At 39.8% G+C, this 24,609-nt stretch overlaps 1 protein-coding gene across 4 annotated transcripts in view; it reads left to right on the top strand.

The window, feature by feature from the left end:
* LOC145984219 (post-GPI attachment to proteins factor 6) overlaps window positions 1–24,609 on the top strand; it is a 530,070-nt gene that overhangs the window by 436,306 nt on the left and 69,155 nt on the right. For all 4 annotated transcript variants that reach the window (XR_014441287.1, XR_014441288.1, XM_083117778.1 and 1 more), the window contains exons 4-5: window positions 8,117–8,262; window positions 19,673–19,813. Coding sequence is in view for 2 of the 4 variants with exons in the window: in XM_083117778.1 (XP_082973904.1) it covers window positions 8,117–8,262; window positions 19,673–19,813 (287 nt within the window). In the remaining 2 variants the exon portion in view is untranslated. The remainder of the gene's footprint in view (window positions 1–8,116; window positions 8,263–19,672; window positions 19,814–24,609) is intronic.

Here is a 24,609-nt window from a genome sequence, read left to right as displayed (position 1 = left end):
GTTATCACAGCGCACTATGACTGCAGAGGTCCCGGGTTCGAATTCCGGCCTGTGCATGGGTGTCATTCGTGAGTGTGGCTTCCTCGATGTCATCATATAATTACTCATCCTGATCTTTGGGATTAGCCAAAAGTGGCAGAAAAGCGAAGCAAAATAAACCAAATGAATCAATTTATGTTGGTCCTACTGTTTTCTAAGATTCGGATCCCTTGCGTCGGAGAGCGCTGTGTCAACCACACCGCCACGGAGGCCGACCAACATAAACTTTGAATATCCGCGAATGCTGCCATACAGGGACGGCGCTACAAGGGTGCTGAAGCCCATCCCCCCCTCGCCAGGATTCATTATCTAGGTGTGCTGAGGGGGTGGGGAATGAAATTTATGGGGTGCGATGTTTAAAATATAGAGAACATCAAACATGCATGCAAGGGCGCCCACACGATTTTTCTCCGGCAGAGTAAGATTTCATATCTTTCCAGGAACTTATATTTTACCTTTATTATTGTTGCTGTTGATATTCAAATCATTAAATTGAATTGAAAGTACTTGACGTTGGTGCCACGTTCAGGCTTGAGTCCACTATTTAAATAGAAACTGGATTCACCTTATATCCTTTCCGTAACCTCACCCTGACATATCTCTGCACTTCAATCCTTGAAGATGAGAGTGACGTTAGCTGTCGGAAGCCTATCCGGAAATCACCTCCGGATATCCAGAGAAAACCTCTTCATCAAAATTGTTTCTTGTCAATAATGCTAAAGGAAATTAAAAAAAAAAAAGTGAAGCAATTCACACTGAGCTGTAGGCAATAATCGAAAAAGCCACCGGAATAAACGAAAGTAGAAACAATTATTAACAACGATGGTGATTACAGAAAGACAACAGCCGCTGATATTTGTATAGATCGCCGCCACTACGGGAAAGTTAATGCGATTTCTCTTTCAGAACCAATGAATTGCTTGTTTGTGATTTGTGATTTGATTTATTTTACTTCTTCGCCTTTTGTGCCACTTTTGGCTAATTTACGAAGATGGGGATGAGTGATGATATGATGAAATTGATGAATGGACACTCACAAATATCCATGCCCAGGCCAGGATTCGAACCCGGGACCCCTGGCGTCGTAGCGCGATGTGCTAACCACTCCGCCACAGGGGCCGGCGAATTACTTGTTGAATACAATAATAGCGGTATCACTTCAATACTTAACATTCTACACTCAAAGTGACGACATTGTTTTATTAGCATAACGGAATATAGCATTTTATTAGGTTGAATATAAGCTTTAAAATGGGGGTGCGTAAGAAAATTAAGGGATGCGCAAGCACCCACCTGGCGCCACCGCTGACCCCTCCCTAAAGAAAAACAGATCGCAGCCCCCAGATTGTGATTAAAACAAAAGAGGAAAGTTTATTGAATTACCAGAGTTCACGGCTAAATATGACAAGCGTATTCAAGACAGAATTACTATATAACCTGAAAAGGCAAAATACGCTCCAATAATTCCAGGATGAATTACTTTTGATAATGAGTAAATGGTGCTTCAGACTATAGCTAAAGAGGTGCAAGTTTAAGGCTACTTTACTCTCCTCGATGATACCAAAGACCACTGTGCAAATTCAGTTTTTTGCTTGGTGGGGGGGGAATGGGTGTGAAGGAGGCAAGGGGAAGATCCGACCTTGACTGGACTGTTTTCGTGGCGAGATAGTTGACTCTCTCTTGGAAAAGCACATGGAATTCGAATCGATATTGCTTGTCCTGGCCTTATTGAAAGTAAAAACGTTTGCAGATGAAAATATTTCAAGCACCGTAGTAAGTGAACGAAACTGAAACTTCCAAATCAAGTGGGCAGAGCGAAGCAGTACACGCTGCAGGGAAGGCTGGTAACTGCAGTCGCTTTTCCCCCTCCACGTAATCCCTTTTCCTCTCACGTGTTCATTGGTGGAGCCGTCTCGCGTCACTACTTGCACAGACACTTGTTTTCGTTCGTTTGCTCCAGAGATAGATGGGACAGGGTATGGCCTCCCGAGAAAATAGAGACCGATTTCTGTTTCTCCCATCCCCAACTTATTTCAGGCTGGCGCCGTCACTGCTGTCATAAACATCTTTGTGAAAAACGTTACAAAATTCATTATTTGTAAAAATATAGTAGTAATGTTTTGATTAAAATGCTCTGCTGTTGCGCCACAGAAATTGTGCGTAGCAAAACGAAGCTCACAGGACGCAGAAAAAGCATCATCCTTTGTGATATGCAGCCAGCAAATCCCAAAGGTCGTTATGGGATCCCGAGCTCGCAGGATATAAAGTATCTTCCCGTAGAGGAAGCGAGCGAGTGAGTTATCAATATTGTCTGCTACATTATCGAATACAGATAATTTGTCACGGTAGCTAATTGGCTAGTGTTTGCTCGTCGTAAAATGCTAGCCAAAACATTTTTTTGTCTCATCAGTTGGCTTCATGTAAGCAAAAAAAAAAAAAAAAAAAGCATTCCGTGTTCGTTGTTTTCGGTCACCTCGCTTCAATAAAACTCGACAAAAACAAATTGGCTTCTTTTTTCAGGACGAGCCAGTTGGTGATCGCTCATTATCCTCACTCATTAATACAGTGATATGGTTATATTTCTGATCGAAACCAATTGTCACAAAATAAGGATGAATGGAGTAGAATGAGTGGAAAATTTCTTGAACTTTCGCAATAATAAATATTTCGGGTCGACCTTTGCCAATGGGGTTACCGGTGACCCAACACCACCTAGTCTCTAGTATTCATGAGTACAAGGAAAGCATGTGTGTCTGCCTATGAGTTAGTAAATCTGTTACTAGTATATTACCACATGGAACGTCGAGCTGATGGCTGCAAAGCCAACAACCTTGACCTCGATTTTATTTATATATATATTTTAAAATTCTTATTGTTTCTTCATTGTCACGGTAGCAAAGCGGCGATAAATAATAAAAATAAAAATAACTTCTGAAGTTTGTTGGTTAGTTTCATCAACATCACATCTATATTCCATTTATATTAATCTTTTTTGATTTGCTTTATTTTACTTCGCTTTTTGTGCCACGTTTGGCTAATTTGCGAAGATGAGGATGAGTGATGATATGATGAAATTGATGAATGGACACTCACAAATATCCATGCCCAGGCCAGGATTCGAACCTGGGACCCCTGGCGTCGTAGCGCGATGTGCATTTCGATTAATCTGGACAAGGGGTTGAAAGTACAATAGAATTAGTGTTAAAGAAGTTTAAATCAGTGGCGGCTGATGGCTCTGAATTAGGTGAAGAGCTAGTAAAAAGATAATGGAGAAAATTTGATCAATATTTACACACACTTATTAGAAACGGTGGCGTAGCAACATATCGCGAGGCCCTGGGCGAGATTTGAATGCGAGGCCCCCATCCGTTCTTTAAATTCGAAATCTCAATGTGAAACGATACAAAATCTTCAGGGATACGTCAGCAGATTATCATATTTAAATAATGGTAATAAATTACTGATGGAAATTATATTTAATAACATGCGAATGAGAAGTTTTCACTTGGCAGATATTTATTATTGTAACACAATGCTGGAAATTTCTTTGAACATAGTAGTAGTACGTTTCTAAAGATGTTCTTCAGGCAGTAAGATATGACTGAAATATCCTTAGATAGGGTAAAGGTTGGTAATATTGTGATATTTTAAAGGAAAACCTTATTTATTTCCAAACTAAGTAAAAGAAAAATAATTGGCAATGACACGAGACATGTACACAGCTTTATTAAGTAATGTCATTATCATAGAAACACACTTCACAATTACATTACATATTTTTCAATTAAAATATTTATGTTCACAGCATAGAGTAATATTGTGAAAAACTTTAAAAAAAACTTGTTTATTATATTCAGTAATTATGTGAAATAAATAAGAAACTTCTGTAGTAATATTTTTAAGTGTCTGATATAAAAGTTTTGTTCTTAGTCATTGTCATCGTCCACAGAATCCTCACATTTTTTGCACATGAACTGTGGAGATTCTTCAATGTTGGCGCATGTTTTGTGGTATCATACAAAACAAAAAACACATTGAATCCACTCAGCTCCATTTTTGAGATGTACATCCTTATTATAGGAGCAAGAACACTCACCACAAAACGTATCACCTGATTTCCGCTTACTTGAAGAAGGTGCAGCCCCATTAGTTCGGTCGTCAGAAGTGTTCGACGGTCTTCAACATTGGTAGCTTTCTTTGGCCTTCCTTCATGCACGGGACTAAGTATTTTCGCCTTAGGATCACGGGTTTGTTTCCTTCTTGCTTCACATGGCCGCCCAAGTTTAGGATTGTCAATTTCTACATCTGAAGAACTGTCCTAGGTATGCTGCTTTACGTGGAGCTTGAGGGTACTCCACGGAATCACAAACTCTTTTGAAGCCTTATATATTGTCCAATGATGATGAATTATCATTTTTAAGGCATCTTTAACTTTACGGGGGTTGTAATCACGCCGTTTGCGAACCTTTCCATCCTCCACTGCTTGATCTTGCAATACTGTCCTGTAAGAAAGAACGCCATGTTCAGAAGCTTCTAGCAGGGACATTACTCATTGACAACGGAATTCTCACACAGAAAAAATACGTGTAAATATGCAGTATTAGCACACGGAATTTCATTTTGATATTACTTATAGCATCTAACCAGTTTTTACTTCTCTTAAATACAACACTTTTGTATCAACTTACCTCTTTTCTTTGGTGTTGTTCATTTTCTTTGAAGACTGGCTCCTGCACGCGTTCTTCTTGCGAGACACCATTATGCTCGCAGCAGGTCGGCTTCTTGAGGAATGCATGCAAGCAGAGAGAAAACTTCTAGCTCGCTTATCAATACTGTTACAATTTTACACAGCAACTATCACAATATTACTATAGTCACAATATTACCAACCTTTACCCTATGCTAAACTTATTTTTAAAATCAGAAATGCAAGCTACGAATCTTAAAATATAATAACCTATATTTTTTTTAGTGTTTCTTTGTTTCCTCATTTCAAAATTTGAAGGATGTAAATAGCACTAACCATAGCATAAGAAGAAGATATCAAAGAACGCACATAAATTGTCGGTGTCTGGTAGAGCGGGGGGAAGTTGGGGCGCTAAACCACAATCCTACCTAGGGCGCCAAAATATCTATAGCTACGAGGCTTTATCTTCCACATATTCGGTTTCAGTATCAACAAATCTTAAAACGATAGTCAATTGCTCCATACGTGTGGAATTTTGGGTAAAGTCAATTGGTACAGCTATTTTATTTTTATTTAATATAGCCAGTTTTACTTTGTTGCACATTAATTGTACCAGTTAATTTTGAATTTCAGGACTAAAATGATAATTGTGAATCTCGTTTTCGTTGTATGTTGAAATGTTCTTGTAGTATTAAATATTTGACGAAGTGGCGTGACAAAATCGTCAGGTACGCGCGTGCAAGAAAGAAATTTGGACCCCTTATGTACAGTCAGATTCTTCCAATAAATTAATTACTTTCAATAGCTGGTTGCGGCTACACTTGCATTAATAGTTATACAAATCGAACCTCTATCTGTGAATTTTCATAGATTACAACTTTATCTTTCTTTGATATTTGTGTATTGAAAAGAAGAAAACACAAATACTTACCTATCCCGTCCCCCGCCCCTCTTAACAGAAAGCTGACTTCTGGGCTGCGAATGACATTTTTACTTTACATCTTATTAGATCTTGCCCTTTCACTAGTGCCGCAAATTCCCACAGTGTGGGGGAGTCTGGGGATGAGCAAGTGTTTATGGGGGGGGAGGGGGCTTGCTATACATACTCGAATATGTAACGTTCTATAGTGAGAATACTGAGTTCGCTAAATTTGGTCTGAATCATACTACTACATCTACACTTGCTTCCAGAAGTTCTTCCTAAGTTTCTATTTGTAGAAAGAAAGTTCTTCTGTCGTGACTGTTACTGGAAGAGTAAGAAACAAACAGAAGGCGGTACAGAGAACACTGGAAGCTAGTGTAGAGTTATCAAGGAGAAGAAACTTTGCCAAAGCACTTATGTATGTTGTGGAGGTGATTTCTGATTTAAGCACGTTCCTGAAACTTACACCTTGATCAGGAAATTCGGAGGATAAATCATCTTCGTACTCGTTACAGAGAGCAATCGCTGCATCTGAAGCTTTAGAAAGGATGGAAGAGCTGCTAACATAATCCATGACCTCCTTGAGCTGAAATCAACGCAAGCATTTCAGTGCCTCACACCTTGCTTCGTGGGAGTTGGAGGTGATTTATTGTTATAGGTCTTGTCTACTTTTACGGCGGCCGGCGCTCATGCTGGCAAGCGAAGTGGGGAGCAGGGAATGCGCCGCAAACCAAGCGGTTGCGCCGAGATTTACAAGGTCAAGGAGCTGAGGTTTAGCGCGCACCTCGTTCTACAGGCTGCTGCGTTTCTGATCGCGCTGGATTGGTCGCTTCCCCACTCCCCACTTCCCTTGCCAAATTATGGGGCGCCCGCCGTAAGAGTAGAAAATACCTATAAGATATTAAAATCGAGAATGCAAGATCAAGAGAAAGAGAAAAAACACAAGACAAAGCTCTTTTTAGTCGAGAAAATAATAAATGGATAAAAATGTCCAAGCAAGTTATCGTCAATTTTTGCGTAAATGTTTCACATGGAAATACGCCTCTGATTTGACGTATTCATTCAAATTATAACGTTAAACTAAAATTTAAAGCCAGATAAAAACAAAATGTTTTAATTTTATTTTCCACAAAATTTAGCCTTTTCTATCTTTTATTCTCACTTTTATTTATTACATTTTTCGTATCAACCTCATGGGACGCGAGGCCTCTGGGCGGTCGCCCACTGCGTCCACCCCTTGCTACGCCACTGATTAGAAAATTTATATTTCTAAATACGGTAATAGAGAAAATTAAGTCAATGGTTACGCATGCTTATTAGAAAATCTCTAATAAGTATGTGTGACTATTGATCTAATTTCCCCTTTCCCCCATTTTCTTCCAACCAGCCCTTCCCTTAATTCAGAGCCACCAACTGTCACTGGTTGAACGTATCATGCCATTGTTCGCCTTGAGTTGCTGAGGAAAAACACGGAAAAACCTAAATATAGGTGACTAGCTCCTTCTTAAGTGCAGGTTATCCTAAAAACCAATCTTTCCCAGATTTTATTTTTTTTTTTTTTATGGAAGACTGAATTTCGTGGAGATGATCACATATATTCTTATCAGATTCTTACTAATTCACTCTTGATAATATTGATTACAAGTAACTAGCGTCGCGTTGGGTGCATAGCATTGAAATCTGGACTCGCGAATTCGCCACCGACCTCCCCAGGTTCGAGTTCTGATCTGGGCACCTAATAATCCACGCTCATCGCCGCGATTAGCGTAAAGATGCCGTCAAGCGACGTAAAATAAGAAAATTAAAACTGCAAGTAGCTCGCACACATGTTAATTTTTAATATACATTATATATAATATTATATATAGTTGCAATTGCAGAAGTTAATTATTTAAGTATTGTCTACTTAAGAGAGAAAATACTGGGTGAGTCTTTTAAAAGAGGTCCCGTGGAAAATGTGCTCCTTGCTTGTAGGCAACCCTGGTACACCGAAGAGAAGAGCGGGGCAGAGTACAGTCCAGGATATGTCATGTCATGTCACGTCATGTTGTCGAATATGCTTGACACCGATATCCTGGACTGTTCTCTAACCCGCTCTTCTCTTCGGTGTACCAAGGTTGCCTACAAGCAAGGAGCACATTTTCCACGGGGCCTCTTTTAAAAGACTCACCCAGTATATATTGAGAACCAAAACCAGTAAGTTGCTGACCAAGGCAGTTTATTAAGATAAAAACACTTAACACGTAACGTTTCGACCCTGTATCAGGGTCTTCCTCAGACGAAGATTTTTATTTTATTTTTTATAGTTCTTCGTCTGAGGAAGACCCTGATACAGGGTCGAAACGTTACGTGTTAAGTGTTTTTATCTTAATAAACTGCCTTGGTCAGCAACTTACTGGTTTTAATGTGGAAACAAGGCTTAATTATATTACAATTGAGAACTAATGTACGTTTCTATTTATTTCTAGGGCCTATCATTGTCATGTACTACGTGGCTACAGTCCAGTATGAATGTTACATGGAGCAACAAGGTAATTCATGTGATTCCAGAGGTGCACGATTATCATGGAGTTCAACTGTATCAAGATTTATGGGATTCCAGTGAAACTTATAAGTAAGTGACTTGCAATAAATTCTACAAAAGATCGACAAAATTGATGAACAAATATGTATAAGATTACAGCTAATTTGGCCCATTGGGTACCGTCTCGAAGCTACGTGGCATAACAGATCTAAAGAGAGAAATCCATTTAATCAAATTCAAGCTCGCCCACTCCATCCCCTTGCAACGCTTCTGCCTCAGTGGGCAAGCTTGCACTTGATTAAATTGATTTTCCTCAATGCCGCTTCCGTACTAGTGGACGTCCAGCATTAGAGGGCCAAGGCATGACAAGCGGTTACTCATTGGATGACACGTGATTAGCGCATATAGTCGAATCAGTATCTGTTTACAAAGAAGCGCACATGACCGTACCAGGACTCGAATCTGGAACATTCAGTGCGAAGACTCGACGTCGATCGCTCAACCCGCTCGGTCACAGAGATGCTTTGTTATACATGTAGTTTGTGTGTGTGTGCGTGTCGATCGAGTTGGTGTTTTACGTTTACTTTATGCACCGTTAGGCTAATCGGGACTGGACGTACAGTTTAAAGTGGGATCCGAACCACTATGTGCCTCCACCGGGTATCGAACCTTGGACCCCTTGATTACAATGCGACGATGCTACCACTGCGCCATCGGGGAGGCACTTGTGTGTGTGTGTAAACATACATATCTATACAGGGTGTCTCCGAAGTTACTACCTTTTTTTGAAAAACAATTGGAATTCACAAAAGAACATAAGACATAAAAAATGTATTTATTTCAAAGTATATGCCGTAAAGAATTAGTGCTCCATGTGGCGACTATCAGTGTATCTACAGAACTCGTAAGCAAAAAATTCACTCTCGATGTGTCTCGTTCCCATTCAAGAAGATTTGTTTCTTTCTCGTCTGCCCAAATGTGACAGTTATGCCTATTAAGGTCGCTTCATCACTGAACAGATTCTTGTTGATTAAACCGGCACTTGTTCCACTTTCATCATCAGTGATAGTGTCTGAAATGGAAAATTTGAACAATTACAGAAAATCCGATACAAACCAATTAACGTTTTGTAAATACACAAATTTGCACTAAAGATACATATCTTTATGACAGCATAGCATTTGAAAAACATCTAATGTCACAACCATAGATAGTGACTTTTGAGACCCCCTGTGTGTGTGTGTGTGTGTGTGTGTGTGGATGGATAAAAATAGACCCGTTTATGTTAACGAAAGGAACATGATCATCCATTAGTCTGTATTTAACTATATGATTAACTTTGCATGAAGATCGTTTGTGCCAAGTGCTCGAAGTGGGGAGGGGATTTTCATAAAGTATGTCTCCCAACTAGCATAGGTTGGGATGCGTATCCAAACTCATCCAAGCACCCCCCCCCCCCCCCAGCGTGGGATTTGCACTTAGAGCGCTGTTTGTGTCACCATACTAGACTGACTTATCAAAGTACTGAAACTTTTATCCCAAGAAAGCATAGCGTGTGAGGAGGGAGGGGGCATTGCATATGTGTACTGTTTGAACAAAGTACAACTCTACAAAAAAAAAAATACAATTCGCCCTGGGTTTTTCACTTATTCTCCTTTTCCCACTTTGGTTATTAGTATCGGGGGCTAAAGTAAATTATAAATAAACACACATGATGATTATTTTTCTGTTATCATATTTTGAACTTGAAAATTCCTATTAAGGAGACAGTTTACATGCAGCAACACACACCTAGGTACTCATTCACACCTACATATTCAATGAAAAAGCAAGAAAATGCCTGCTTTTCATGCTATATATTTATTCGAAAAAATATTCTGTTTGGTATTCATTTTACGAAACGTGAATCTCTGTTGTTAAACTCTTGAAATATTACAGAAGGTAAAATAGAAAACAAACTAACTGCATAATCCTTCACCTCAAAATTTAACGCAACAAATTAAATGTATCATTAATTAACAAAAAACGCTAGTTAAATATGTAGTAATTCTTGCTCATAGTCAACTTCTTCCACTTTGCTTGGTACATTCCTGTTCATACAAAGTGGCACATTTTTTAAGGTTAGACAGTTGATGTTTTTGTCACCTTGTCTGAACAGGAGTGTACAATCTACCAGTTTATTTCTTGCGATGTAAAAGTTAAATCACTTCTCTTAATACTCTTAATACGAGTTTGATATTATATTTGCTTCCATCCAATGTTTCTGAACGAATTCCTTCGGTTAGCAACTCATCATAAGATGTATTTTTTTAAAAAGAAAATAAAGTTATGCGAAGTTATAAGTGGCTATCAGGCACATTTGGCTGGAGGTCAGTATGAAAATAACTCGAAAGCCCCCAAAAATGCAGTGGGGTTTCTGTTCTAACGGTGAATACACAAAAATATTTCTTGCATGTAAATTGAATTTAGATTTGATAGGATTTGTAGGTAAGCAGAGGGTGCACTTTTTCAACTACTAAGGTAGCACACCATCTTTGCAGTGGAAGGGGCGGCATTTTTACATTGGTCTAGGGCCGGCGACATTTGAAATCCGATCCTGGTACTTGGGTACGTTTGATGCACCCTATACTTACCATGTGTTGCAAACACTTCAATCTGCATTTCTATCAATACATAGGCGGATCTAGAATGTTTTTTTTTTCTGGGAGGGGCACAGAACATGCTGTAAGCATATGATATGATATGACACTGGAAATATAATGTCCAGATTTTTCAACATAATACGTAAAACACCTAACCCTTGTCAGAATACAGTCTACAGTTACAAACAGTATATATATCCAATGTATCGATACAATATATATACGTAGCTTGATAATTCTAGTTACAAGGAAATGGAACAACATTCACAATTGATCTCGGCTTGCATGGAACATTTTCATTGATTTTTCTGTCTTTCATCCTCCCCTTGTAATGAATTAAGGAAGAACCCTTTCAGACTGAACACGTGCAGGAGATTCGTGTTTTACCTGCTCGCTCGCTTGCCGTGAGCCAGCATGCGGAACGATCTCTTTTCTGGATCCTTCGTACAGAGTAGCCAACTTTGCTTATTTGCAGCCAGATCTGACTATTTTGGACCCTTCTAAGATTCTGAGATCAGAAAAGTTCCAAGCAGTGGGGTGGCCAGGGGTGGAGGTTGATAGGAGTCTTAAGACTCCGTTGGACCTTTGGCCGACGACATAAAGTAGTTTTCGAAATTTGCTCTCCATTCGAAAAATAGCGGATTTTCGAAAACTGATTCGCTGATTCGTTGGCCAAGGGGCCAACCGTACCTTAAGTAAGGTGACCAGACACATGCATCCAAAAAAGAGGACAGGGCATGGCGATAAAGGAGGACACAGACATAAAAAAGAGGACACCGCAAAAAATTGCAGCACATTTGACATTACCATTAATTTCATAAATACATAAAATGGGCTTCTTCCAACATATAATAACGATCTATTCCAGCCCTGGATTCCTATTTTTGCAAAACAATATTATTCTTGTTTATAGTACTTATTCTCTTTTGTGTAGACTAGTGCAACTGTAGGCTGGAATTGATTTTCTGTTTGGTGAGATACCCAACCGAAATTCGCCCCTACCAGCTGTAACTTCTGGATCCACCACTGTTTTTCAGTTCCGCGATTCGAACCAGGGACCTTTGCATCGTACCATGTGTTCTAACCACTCCGCCACGGAGGCTGGCACTTTGGTATTTCATTGATTGATTGATTGATTTGGTGTTTTCAGTCCACTTTTTTAGAGTAATCGGGACTGGACCTACAGCTTAAATTGGGATCCGAACCACTATGTGCCTCCACCGGGTACCGAACCCGGGACCCCTTGATTGCAAAGCGACGACGCTACAACTGCGCCATCGGGAGGTCCTTTTTGGTATTTCATAAATGTAAATATTACCTAATAAGCAAATTTCTCATTACGAGTTTCTGTGTCGCGTATGTATGACTCGAAAAGGATCTGCAGTCTGGGACGCGTTGAAGGCTCATTTGGACACAATGATGGTGGTTGAGCTCCCAGGTGCTCAGTGAGCATTGCTAGAATACTTATCGCGCCTCAAGTGATATGCTTTACACGTAAAATAACATCTGGTTGATCGTTATGGTGGAAGCATTTTTCCGGAAAAGAGGACATTTACCAATTCTTAAAAAATCCGCCCGGAGGGCGGACAGACACCTAAAAAAGGAGGACATGTCCGGATAAAAGAGGACGTCTGGTCACCCTAACCTTAAGGAACTCTGGGGGTGTAAGATGACCCTTGTTGAAGGCACTCAAGTGTCAACCTCACTTACACGACCCCGGTAAACTGCATTTGTGTAGGCGTCTGCATAACAGTCAGTATAGTCCTCTTAGGGCTGTTTTGTTGTTCTTTGTACTTATATGTGCTGAGCGCTCCTTTACAGCCTGTGATTTTAATGTAGGGACATAGACGTCCGGAAGGGGGACAGGGGGGTCACGGCCCCTCCCTGGAAAATTAAAGTCAACCAAAAAATTATATTTCTCACACATAATTTAATTTCAGCCACAATAATATGTATTAATTATTGCATGATCATGATAAATTCAAATTGAAGCAATGTTTTTTGAGGGGACAACACTGTTATGGAGGAAAATGTGCATTGTTTGCCCATCCCCCCCATGGGGAAAAATACCTTGCTTGACCCTCTCTGGAAGAAATCCTAGGGTCGTCCATGTGTAGGGAGGGAGATGTTTGTTCCTCACCTTAGAGACACGTAGGCGCTTGGCCTTGTGTAATGTGAGGGGTGCGAATAGCCCAAGTGATGATGATGCACCCAAACTTCGTTTTCAAACATATTAAGGAGCTCTGGAGCAAATGAAAGTTCATCCTCACTCATTTTTTAGTAAAACATTAAAATGCTGACGAAGAGAAAATTGATTGTGTATATATAAAATATCCACTAAATCTGCCTAAAAAAGGTTGTTTGTGTATTGATTGTCTACATTTACCAGAGCTGTAGCGATCTGCTAATTATGATTTGGTTTCCCCAAAGGGGTAAATCTGACATAATAGTAAATGAAACTTAGGATAATTGCAGTGAACCTCACAATATTTTCCCACTACATTCTTCGGTTAAAGGGATTCTGACTTCATTTAAACCCCACCCCCACCCTAGTCGATCCTCCCTGGAAGATACTGACATCCCGTATAATGAGAAATTCGAAAGTACTGTTGTGCATATTTTTGGTTTTACTGGGAATATTTCTGCCTTATCCTGACATATTTTTAATGACATACTTTTTTAATTTTTAATGACATATTTTTTAAAAAATTGTGACATAATGGCATACATATTTTACAGTTTTATAGATCATAAAGTCCCGGGCCCTAGTTATAACACGACACGACACCAGAAGTTCTAGGTTTGAAGTATGGTTCTGACATATGTATTTGTTCCATCCTCATCGTCACGATTATCTTAGAAGCGACGTAGAATATAAATTTAACTTTATATTTAATTACTCCGCTCCCTCAGAAAGTGTATGCATTTCGTGATACGCGTGAATTGAATAATTGCACCCTGTTTGCCCACCCCCCCCCTTTCTATCTTCGTTGATTGTTAAGTTGGTATATTTTACTTTGCTTTTCTGACACTCTTGGCTAATCACGAAGATGAGTGATGATATGATGAAGGAACACTCACGAACACCTATGCCAAGGCCATTCGAACCCTGGAACCCTGGCGTCGTAGCGAGCTCTTATAACCACTCCGCCACGAAGGTCTGCACATTGCCAATTAGGCAGGAAGACAGGTTGTCGCACTAAATCCAGCTCCCATTTAAGTTGCAATCTAGCTCTTTTCTAGCACTACACTTTGGCAACACTACTTTTGAATCTCGGCAGTTCTAATGCAAGCATGAACACGCAGAGTCCCAGAGGCTACCGCGAAAACGTTTCCCCAGTGTGTGCTTGGTGGTCAAGCCTCTTCAAAGATAGAGTTTCCGACTTCCCCACAGGTTAGCTAAAGGTGGCCGATTTTCTGTCTCCTCGTCTACATCCCCATGTACACTCCTTTCTGACCATCGTTGTTTTAAAACTACACCGCGAGAGAGGCGGTAAAAGAAAAAAAAATGATAAAAGGATTCACTATAATGTTCTTGTTCTATTTTGATATTTAATGATATCTATTTTAAGAACTTTTAATAGAGAAAATTAATTCAAGACAGGAATTTATCCAGGATTTACCATATGAGGGTGTGTAAAGTTGTTTTTATGGGGTCATTTATAGCCAAAATGGTGCGTTTGTGGAAACTTGATTGTTGCTTAAAATTGAGCGTGATAAATCACTGATTCGTGGGTCCTCGATGGCGTAGTGGTAACGTCGTCTCATTGTTATGGGGTCCTGGATTCGATACCTGGTGGAGGCACATAGTGGTTCGGATTACATTTTAAACTGTACTTGAAAAATAATTTTAACAAACTCATTAGAAAATATACTTGAATATCATTTTGTCGTTCTAATAAAGTTTTTAAAGAAGCAGATCTCTGTCGCGTACCAGTAAGTACTTTGAACAATTTTTATAACACAGGTTATGCAATAGAAGTACAATTCTCTGCAACTAAAGATATGTGCGTAAAAATAAGCGGGACGTTACAGATCGAAAAATCCGGCATCTGCGCCACGCCTCGCCGTCTGCAGTCACACGCTATCTCGGCCCCGAGCCAAGCTGAACGCACTGTAGAATGAAATGTAATAAATGTCCCTTTCGAGCGTGGAAATTGTATCAGCGTTCGAGTATATGGCCCATTCTGCCCGATTCCTTCTTATCCTCAATCAGGAATTGGAGCTTGCATGCCGGACCGAAAAACGCCGAAGCTGTTGCCGCGATAGTACAATGATTGCCTCGCTTGCAAAGCGATCTCTGACGTTATCATCTGACAGTGAGTCGCTGCACTAAGTGAAATTGGAAAGTCGATACTGATACGTCTTTTCCTAATTTCCTCCGCTGCCAGCGTCAGTAACAAACACCAGTTCAATTCAAAGCCAAAAGCAGCTTCGTCCAAGGCAGCTGCAGGCTAACGAGGCGTTGGCAACTGGAGTCAAATCTGAGCCATCTCTTTGACTTAGATTTAATTTATTTTACTTAACTTTTCTTCCGCTTTTGGCTAATCGCGACGATGGTGATGAACAGTGATGAGATGAAATGGATGAAAGCATACACCTGGGGTGCCCACTACATATTGGGATAATATTTTCCTTAAATTAATATAAAATTCAACATATACTTTGGAAAAAAAAATATGTACAAGTACAGCGCCTTGAATAACGTAGTGTGGAAAACGACCCAAGAAACTGGTTCCCCAGACGGATGAGAAACATAGATGGCAGTGCGATCAATGTCGGTGCTAATTTTCTTATGAAAGTAATGCGACTTTGTTAGTTTTTGGAATATATTATGTAGATTTGTTTGTCTTGAAAGGCGGTACTTGAATTGATGGAAACAGTTATATTTGTGGAGTGATTTGCAGTCACAAAATGATATTAATTTGGAAAGAAAAGTAAAATAAAATTAATAAATAAATAGCATGCGTAACACAAGAAGAAACATCGCAAAGTGATTCAGGATGTCAGGTTTTGAATTGTGTACTAGAGTTTCATTTTTCTATGTTATTAGAATATAAATAGTATCCTGAGAGATATTTCATACCGAGGCGACAAACCACAAGTGTCGCTTGGAAACGAGCAGTCCGTAATCAATGCAGCCTTTCGAACCATAGGGACACAAGATCTGACTGCACCGTTTCCTCAAGGAGATTTTACACCAAAGCGACACGCGACAAACGATACGAGGATTTCACACCAAAGCGACACGGCTTCTTCGGTCCAAGGCAACTTTCACACCAAAGCGACACGGCTTCTTCGGTCCAAGGCAACTTTCACACCGAAGCGACACATGTTGCTTGGAAACAAGCCAATCAAGAGCAACATTTCACATCGTAGCGGCATGACGGGAAGCACAGGCCAGCGTTCGGTTGGTGAAATCCTCAAGCGACAAGTGTCGCGTGCCCCTTGTCGCTTTGGTGGGCAATCTCCCTAAAGCAAGACACTCATTGCATGGCGCATGCGCGAACAACAAACCACGGCAACATGTTGCAAGCTATTGAGGAAATGGCCTAGTTTGAGCGACGCACAAGCGACAAAGCGACACGTGTGACTTATCGTGTTGCCTAGATCTGTTGTTGTAATGTGCGGTTTTTCGTGTCGCCTATCTGTTGTTCCCACAATTAGCAGCGAACGCTTGCCAATAGACTGAAGGCACCATGTCGCTTGTCACTTAGTTGGGAACTCCCCCTGTAGCGCGTCGCTTCGGTCTGAGCACTCTTCCTTTAAGGAGCTTTCCGACCGAAGGAAATGTAGCACGCGAATACGCCATATGAACGTGTCGTTTGCTGTTTGGACCCTCATGTGCAATGAATGCTATTTTACAGTCTGGAAGTGTGTGTCACTAGTGTGACAGTGTGAACATCCCGTGTCGCTTGTCCCATTGGTCTGAAAGTTTCCTTACACTCATGTCGATGGCACTAAGAAAGTTTTGTGGGATTCCCCTTGTCGTTTCATGCAATCATCATTATCATCATCGCCGCGATTAGTTTAAAGCGGAAGAAAAGAGACAGTAAATATCAAAAATACAAATTCAGTGTGTATATCTTCAAAAGAAATGATGATGATAATAATGAACCTAATTCATACACAAAAATTTAGTTGCCAAGAGAATTGCACGCGTATTTTTTCTCCCGTATTATTAACGAAAGTATGACGATAACAGGACGTGGTCGACTGTCTAGAATGTTCGTTAATATCTTCGCGACCACTGTACCAAATATCATAGCAATTATCACATTCATAGAAATGCTTCATGTATAAGAATCAGACGTTGCAGCGAAAACTCCATTTACTTCCATTATAAGCAGACGAATACCAAGCACCGGGTACAACACCAGCGCCTCTAGCGGATCATTTTCAAATGGAACCGGCCAGAGCGCGCAGAACTGTGCCGTTTTCCACAATTAGTGTTGCCCACGGGACGAGACGGGACAGGCTTTCAAAAATTCAAGACGAGACGAGATTGACCATGTGTCATAAGACAAACGAATATTTTCGAGACGGGACAGCATTTCCACGAGACTCCACGAGACGAGACAGGCCAAAGTCTCGTCTCGTGGGCAACACTATCCACAATACGTTATTCAAGGCGCTGTAGTATAAGTAAAAAGAATTTTACCTTGCTGCAATATGTGGAATGAGGCGGTGGCGTATGGGACGTAAGGAGAGGGGGATCAGGATATATTTTCTTAGTAAATCAATTACTTTAGCTGGTTACAAATAATCTTGGGCGATATATCGTTCAAACGATATATCGCGATATTGAAAAAATATCGCCCAGGCAATATCAACTAGACGATATGTAGTTACAATGTTTTGGCGATATATATCGTGTCGGCGATATATCGTCACGATATTTGGCGTCATGTATCGTGGAGACGATATGTCGCCGATATCACGATACGGAAAAAATATCGTCTCGTATCGTCTGTGACGATATTTTCTTGACGATATATCGCGACATCAAATTTCCGATATCGTCCACTTTAGTTACAAATCACTTTAGCCACTAGGTGCACCTTATTTAATCCGTTAGATGAAAGAAATTGAAGAATACAAAGTGTTTACGATATCAAGACCCTCAAATCTAATTTGAAGTATATCATCGTATGGGAACCAAAGGATCGTAATTCTATAAATGCTGTTTTCAGTTTTGTTTAGATAAACTTCTCTGAAGATCTCTATTTGGAGTCAGTTCGACTTATCTCTACTTCTAATCGTTAGCAGTAAGTTGGAGTCACATATTTCCAATTTACTGACTCAGAGATATTCGAAGAATACATTATTTAAATTCCTGTAAATTTCATAAATTGTAGTTACGTCCTCTGGTTCTCATTCGACAATATATGGTGGTCAATTTGATATAATCACGAAACATTATTATGAGAAAATACTAAATTGAAAATTTACAACATTTAACAGTTTTGTTATGTTAAAGCTCCTGTGACTATAGGTATTTCCTACTGTTACGGCGGCCGATCCTCATGCTGGCAAGGGAAGTGGGGAGCGGGAATTACGCCGCAGACCAGACAACAGCGGTGGCGCCGAAAGTTACGACGAGACGGTAGGAAGTACTACGTGCACCTCGTTCAACAGGCTGCGTTTCTTATCGTGCTGAATTGGTCGCTTCCCCGCTTCGCACTTCCCTTGCCGGCATATAGAGCGCCCGCGGTAAGAGTAGGAAATGCCTATAACATAAATTGAAATTTCCTCATGCGTAGCGAAATTTAATTGTCGTTGGTAACATTGACAGCGGTTCTCGCATCGGACTGAAGCAACTATATTGGGTTTCACTTGACTTCTTAATTCTCCTGCAACTACCGGGTAAAGAGAAAAACCTGGTAGTCCTCGCGTCGTGTGGATTGTCGTTCAAGGAAGCTCACTTACGCAATGTCCACCACCTTGCTTGGCGTGCGTGTGGCACATACGTATATTACCCGCGATTCCTTGTTGAGGGGTTTCCTCCGGGTCTCTGAAAATCCCACAGACACTGGCGTACGCAGGATTTTTTTTCTTTCGGGAGGGGCTGGAATTGTAAGGGTGGATAGTACACCCAACGGCCAATCACACAATGTGATGAGAATGAATTGAAATAATAACTTCAATAAGCAGAGAACAATGCCTGCTTCGAACCAACATAGTTTCATTCCTTATAACAACACAGGATGAAGAAAAAAAAAGTAATGAAAATAGCGGTGGACAATTTGCCGTTGACTGTACATAGCTGCTTTCTAGGGGGACGGTATACACAATAAGATATTTCGTATATTTAAAACTTTATACTCTCAAAAATGACAATAGGGGGCCATTTTAAGGGGGTACATTTTACTTTTCCCGATTTCTTCAGTGCATTTGTTTGAAAATCCAAATTTTTAAAAAAAATCAGAGGGGGCTCTATCAGCCCCCCTCTGCGTACGCCAGTGCCCACAGAGGATTATACTGACTGTGGATCCAGAACCTGCAACAGTTCAAGGTGTTCCATAAAGATGAAATACGCCCTTATCTATATTTTCCTGCTGAAGCCTACTTGATGTGTTTAAATATTTTTTTCAAAAAAGTAATGTCTGAAGCTATTAGTTTTAAGATGTTGACATGTGCATTCGTTATTCATTACCTAAGGGCTATCCTCCACGTCTTTTTGTAAATCCTCTAAGAATCAGATTTGATGAAATTCGAATCCAAAACGATGTATTTCAAGCTTTTTGTGCATTATATTGTTAAGTTGAGAGAAGAATTGCTTTGCTATGTAAAATTGTCTTCTAATATTCCTGTGGAGGAAAACATTTTAAAGTTAATTTTTCTTTATATTCCGTTAGGTTTTACGTACCATCTAGTACTTGGTTAGTTAAAGTTAACGTCAGTAAATGCATCGTACACAAAGATGAAAGTGCGCCATGCCCGCTCATCATTGCTATCAGCTACAGATCACTTCCGAACATCTCGGATCCATGGACTAAGTAAGTACAATATAGCATCTGCACATGTTTAAAGTAAGCACGTATCATGTTACGATATGTAATATTAATGAAGGTAAGCCTTGTCTTTCGCCTCGGTAGAAAAGCATTGGGTAGTTCCAGAAGGTCAGTTTAATTAATATTAACTCTTTTACAGTCCACTTACGTAATTTAAATTAGATACTTGAACAACTTGATCACTTCGTCAGTGATCGACATTCAGGTAACAATTTGGCCTCGTTTATCTATTGATAATTTAAATTAGATATTGATTGTAGCGTACTTGGTGTTTGAAGTAGTACTTTACCAAACTCTCCAGACGAAATGTAATTGCCGAGCTAAATTGCATTTGAGAACATCATCTAATTAGTCAAGAGCAGGGTTGTTAAAGGTCTACGGAACCCATAAATTGTAATGGGTTCTATTGGGTTCAGCTACAAGACCAGAACTTTTTTTCTCGCACAATTTAAATTCGGTCCAAGTTGCGTATTGTTTCATGTCAATACGGGACTTGGACCGGATTTAAATTCATCCGGAAAAAAGTCCCTGGACCTAATTGAAATACTTTACAGTTAAAAAAAAAAGTTATTTACGGTCCAGAAACCATTTACGCTTGCTGATTTTCTGTCCTGAACCGGAATTCCTGGACCTTGAACAACCACTGGAAAAAATCGCATTTAATGCAATATTCAAAGCATCTGCAGTTTAACTGGATATAATCCAGTTCACAGCAGAAATTTCATGGTTATTAACTTGCAGATTTGGAAAACAATGTAAGTTTGGTAGAAAATTGAACCTATTGAAAAAAAACACTTTTCAATAATTTCAACTTTCTGCCATTAAATTACTTAGGAAATGCCAAACTAATTCACATCTCTCGCTCTAGATACGAGACGCCATTCACCTTTTCTCCTTGCCCTGCTTGTGGCTATTAAATTGAGGAAGTGTCCATATAAATGAGGTTATAACTCACAACCTGTGATCATGATAAACATGTCAGCAGCGCAAGTGACACCCAATATTTTAGCAATGCTTACATAGGGAGACTTGTTGTTTATGACCCTATTGAAATAGGAAATATTAGATTTAATGGTCGAATATTCCTGATAAGAACCTACATGTACAACAACATACTGGAATTCTATACCCTTGTGACCTTGTGTAAAGAGGCATGTTTTAGAATTAACTGCGTTACAGTTATATTTAATTAATTCATAACTAATTACATGTTACATTAACAGTTTGTCCTGAATTATGAGCACATTGAATAAGCGGATAAGAATTTACCAAATTCCAATTTTCTCTTAATTAGCAAAATTTAATTATGATTAATCTCTAGAAAGATTCAGTTTTCAGAAGAACTACTGCTCTTATCAGTTATCAATTGAAAATGCAAGGTTACGTTAATTTTGAATTTATTTTTCAAAAATATATCTATGATTTTCTTAAAAGTGCAAATCGTACTGTTTGATTAACGTGAAAGTAACTTTAATTTCGTTGTATGTAAATTGAGAAAAGCCTAAAAAAATAATTGCCTTATAGTTACTCAAGAAATTAACTGTTATTTGTAGTTACTGTAACACAGTATTAGTATAATATGTATGTCATAGTTCTTACACAGCATATGAAATAATATATACGAGGCCTGGCCAACTCATAGTAGAATATGACATACTTTCTTGAATCAACAGACCGGCACCTACGCTTTTATTTCTACGTAAACATAAGACTATAAGTGAACTATGTATTTTAAATGACAATTTGACTTATGTACATACTTTTGCTGACAGCTCGATCTACATTATGTGAGCATCAATTGGTGAAAGTATCGAGAGCACTTGGAAATGACAAGCTTCAAACATGCTTATGTTCATCTGTCAAAGTTGGAATACGACTGTTGAAAAATGTTCGCATATACGAGGTCTGTCCATAAAGAAACCGAACATTTGAAAGAGCACGCCAATATATCGATGCTCGGTACTCCCCTTAGTGGCGCCGCGTAATGAGAAGCTCTAGAAATGACCTGCAGTTTGTAGCGTCACTCGACGACGTTTCATTTTCAGTCTTGAAGTGTTAGAACGAGGTCGTGTATTGTGCATGCTCCGATTTTCTGGTAGAAAATGAAGATGCTTGAAAAACAACGCGCTATTGTGAAAGTTTGTTTCAAATTGGGCAAGACGTTTAGAGAAACTCTAACTGCTGCAAGGAGCTTACTGGGACAAATATATGAGCCGGACGCAGTGTTATGAATGGAACAAAAGTAAATTAAAGTATTGTGGCGTTTGACGGAGATAGCGAGGCAGAAGAGACAGGGATCCCGGGTTCGAATCCCGGCCTTGGCACGAGTGTTCTTTGCTAGTAGCATCAATTTCATCATATCATCGCTCATCATCATCTTCACGATTAACCAAAAGTGGCAGAAAAGCGAATTAAAATAAACCAAACCAATCAATCAATGAATTTTTGCAAAGAAATGAATCAGTTCTTATATCTCTGGTGTATAAAGAAGCTCAAATGTCATCCATGGAATCTGAACTATCGCACAACGTGCGGCCTGAAATTCGTCGATTTACCAAGCGACTAAGAATTGAGCCAAAGCGATTACAATCGGATAAGCTTGGAGAAAGATCAATGTTAGATGTCACTCATTCCACTTCCCCTCCTAACCATTCTTTCCCAATGTAAAGGGAGACACGATGGAAGTTCGAAACAACAGTCGATATATTTCAGCGTTTGGAAAGTTCTCCCTGTTTCTTGTTGCTGAGAGGAATTAGTTCCGTCCATTATAGCACTCTCGAAATCAAGAACTCGCTCCATTCGTTACAAAGGGAAGTTTCTCAATTTCTTCGTCCCTTTAATGTTTTCTTTTTCTTCCTTTTTTTTAGAAGGAGACCCAATCTAGATGATGCTCAGTAGTTTCATTGAATCGAGATGTTTCTTTGTCTTTTCTTGGTAGCACCTCGTTTGACGATGTATTTAACGTTGTGACAGTGGTGTGACATTGTGCACAATAGTGTAACAAGCCTTGATCACGTCACTGGGCCCGCTCACCTCCCTGAAATTTTGCAACGGTGAGGATGAGTGATGAATGGATTAAGTTGATGATGTTTTCTTAAATTTTGCGTTTTAAATTTACTTTATGCACAGGCTAATCGGAACTGGACCTACAGTTTAAAGTGCGATCTGAACCACTGTATCGGACCCGGGACACCTTAATTACAAGGTGACGACGTTGCCACTATGTCTAGCAGGTCCAAAATTGAAGTACGCACTCACTAAGGGAGCTCTCAGCTTAAAGTCTGAAGGGCCTATCTGATTGCAAATAATTTTTAAAAAAATCTAGCCTGATTTGATATTTCACACGACCTCCTTACCATTTGAAAATCTTGGCCTGAATCCAAGATGGCGGCAATGTTGCAGTTATAACCTGAAAGGTGGGCCTCTCCGATGGCGCAGTGGTATTGTCGTCGCCTTGTAATCAAGGGGTCCTGGGTTCGATGCCTGGGGGAGGCACATAAGTGGTTCGGATTCCACTTTAAACTGTAGGTCCAGTCCCGACTAGCCTTACTGTGCATAAAGTGGACTTAAAACATCAAATCAATATCCTGAAACGTCAGCCCCCACCCCTTGCTTGCTGGGTACTCGGATATTTCATTTTCCATTCGGTTTCTGAAATTAAAGGGTGTCTTGACTCACCCTGTGTATAGCGAGTCTATATGAACTCAAGAATGCATAAATAAGTTAGAAGTGTGATGGTGAGTATTACTTTTATTTCAGTCCCATATAAAGTAAGATTGATTTAGGGAATTTTTTCACTGTCACACCAAAGTCTCGAATGAGACCGAGAGTCTTGGACACCAAGTCTCGGTCTTGTCTAATCTTACAGAGGTCTGTCTGTCTTGGTTTCATCTCGAAATTCGACACAAGATGGAGATTTGTCTCCTCTTGGTACCATCACTAATTTTCGTTATTTTTGCACTAATGCACTTTTGCACTTTTGTTCTATGTTAATATGCCAAACATATATTTAAACATGAATGATTACACATCACGTATTGCAGAACCGTTGCATTTTAGAAAGCACATAGGGGAACTATACTGGAGCTATTATTTCAAAGAAACCATGCAAATTAACAAAAGTTTTGTGGCGTTACAAGTAACCATGTGCCAATGTCAAGACCTGTGGGCATATCAATCAAAAGAGAGAATGTCTGAGAAGAAACTTGTTCACCAGTCTTGTTGACAAGTCAAGTTGTGGGAAACTAGTAATCACCATATGGAAGCCCTACTCCAATGTGAGGATAACCAGTAACCACCAATTCTGTGGCCCTACTCCAAGCTGTTGAAGAGCACCCTGGAACCAACACCTGATGATGAACAGGAAAGGTTTCATTACCTGCACCAGGTGGTTTTCACTCCACTTGCCATAAAATGGTTCCCAATGAGCTGAGCAAGCTCTGCAACATGTCACTCACCATGCAGTAACATCCACATGAGAACAGGTTTTGAAGGAGAAATTGTAACAGATGATGAGAAGTGGTGTTTTGCCACTATCCCAAGATAAGAAATCAATGACTTTGCCCAGGTTATGTCTCAAGGAGTGGTTGAAAAGTGTGTTTTGTGGAGAAGACCTGTTTTGTGTGGTGGAGCTTTGAGTATCATGTCCACTGTGAGGTTGTACCACATGATTGGGCTGTCAATGGAGACTTCTTAAGCAGACCAGCTGCAGTGAGTATATGATGTTCTGCTCCAGCATTACCCAGCAATGGTGAACCAAAAGAAGATCCTCATGCAATGTG

Source organism: Lepisma saccharinum, chromosome 2 (genome assembly GCF_977018435.1).
Source record: "Lepisma saccharinum chromosome 2, izLepSacc3.1, whole genome shotgun sequence".
NCBI lineage: Eukaryota > Metazoa > Arthropoda > Insecta > Zygentoma > Lepismatidae > Lepisma > Lepisma saccharinum.
This window is presented reverse-complemented; position numbering and strand designations above follow the sequence as displayed.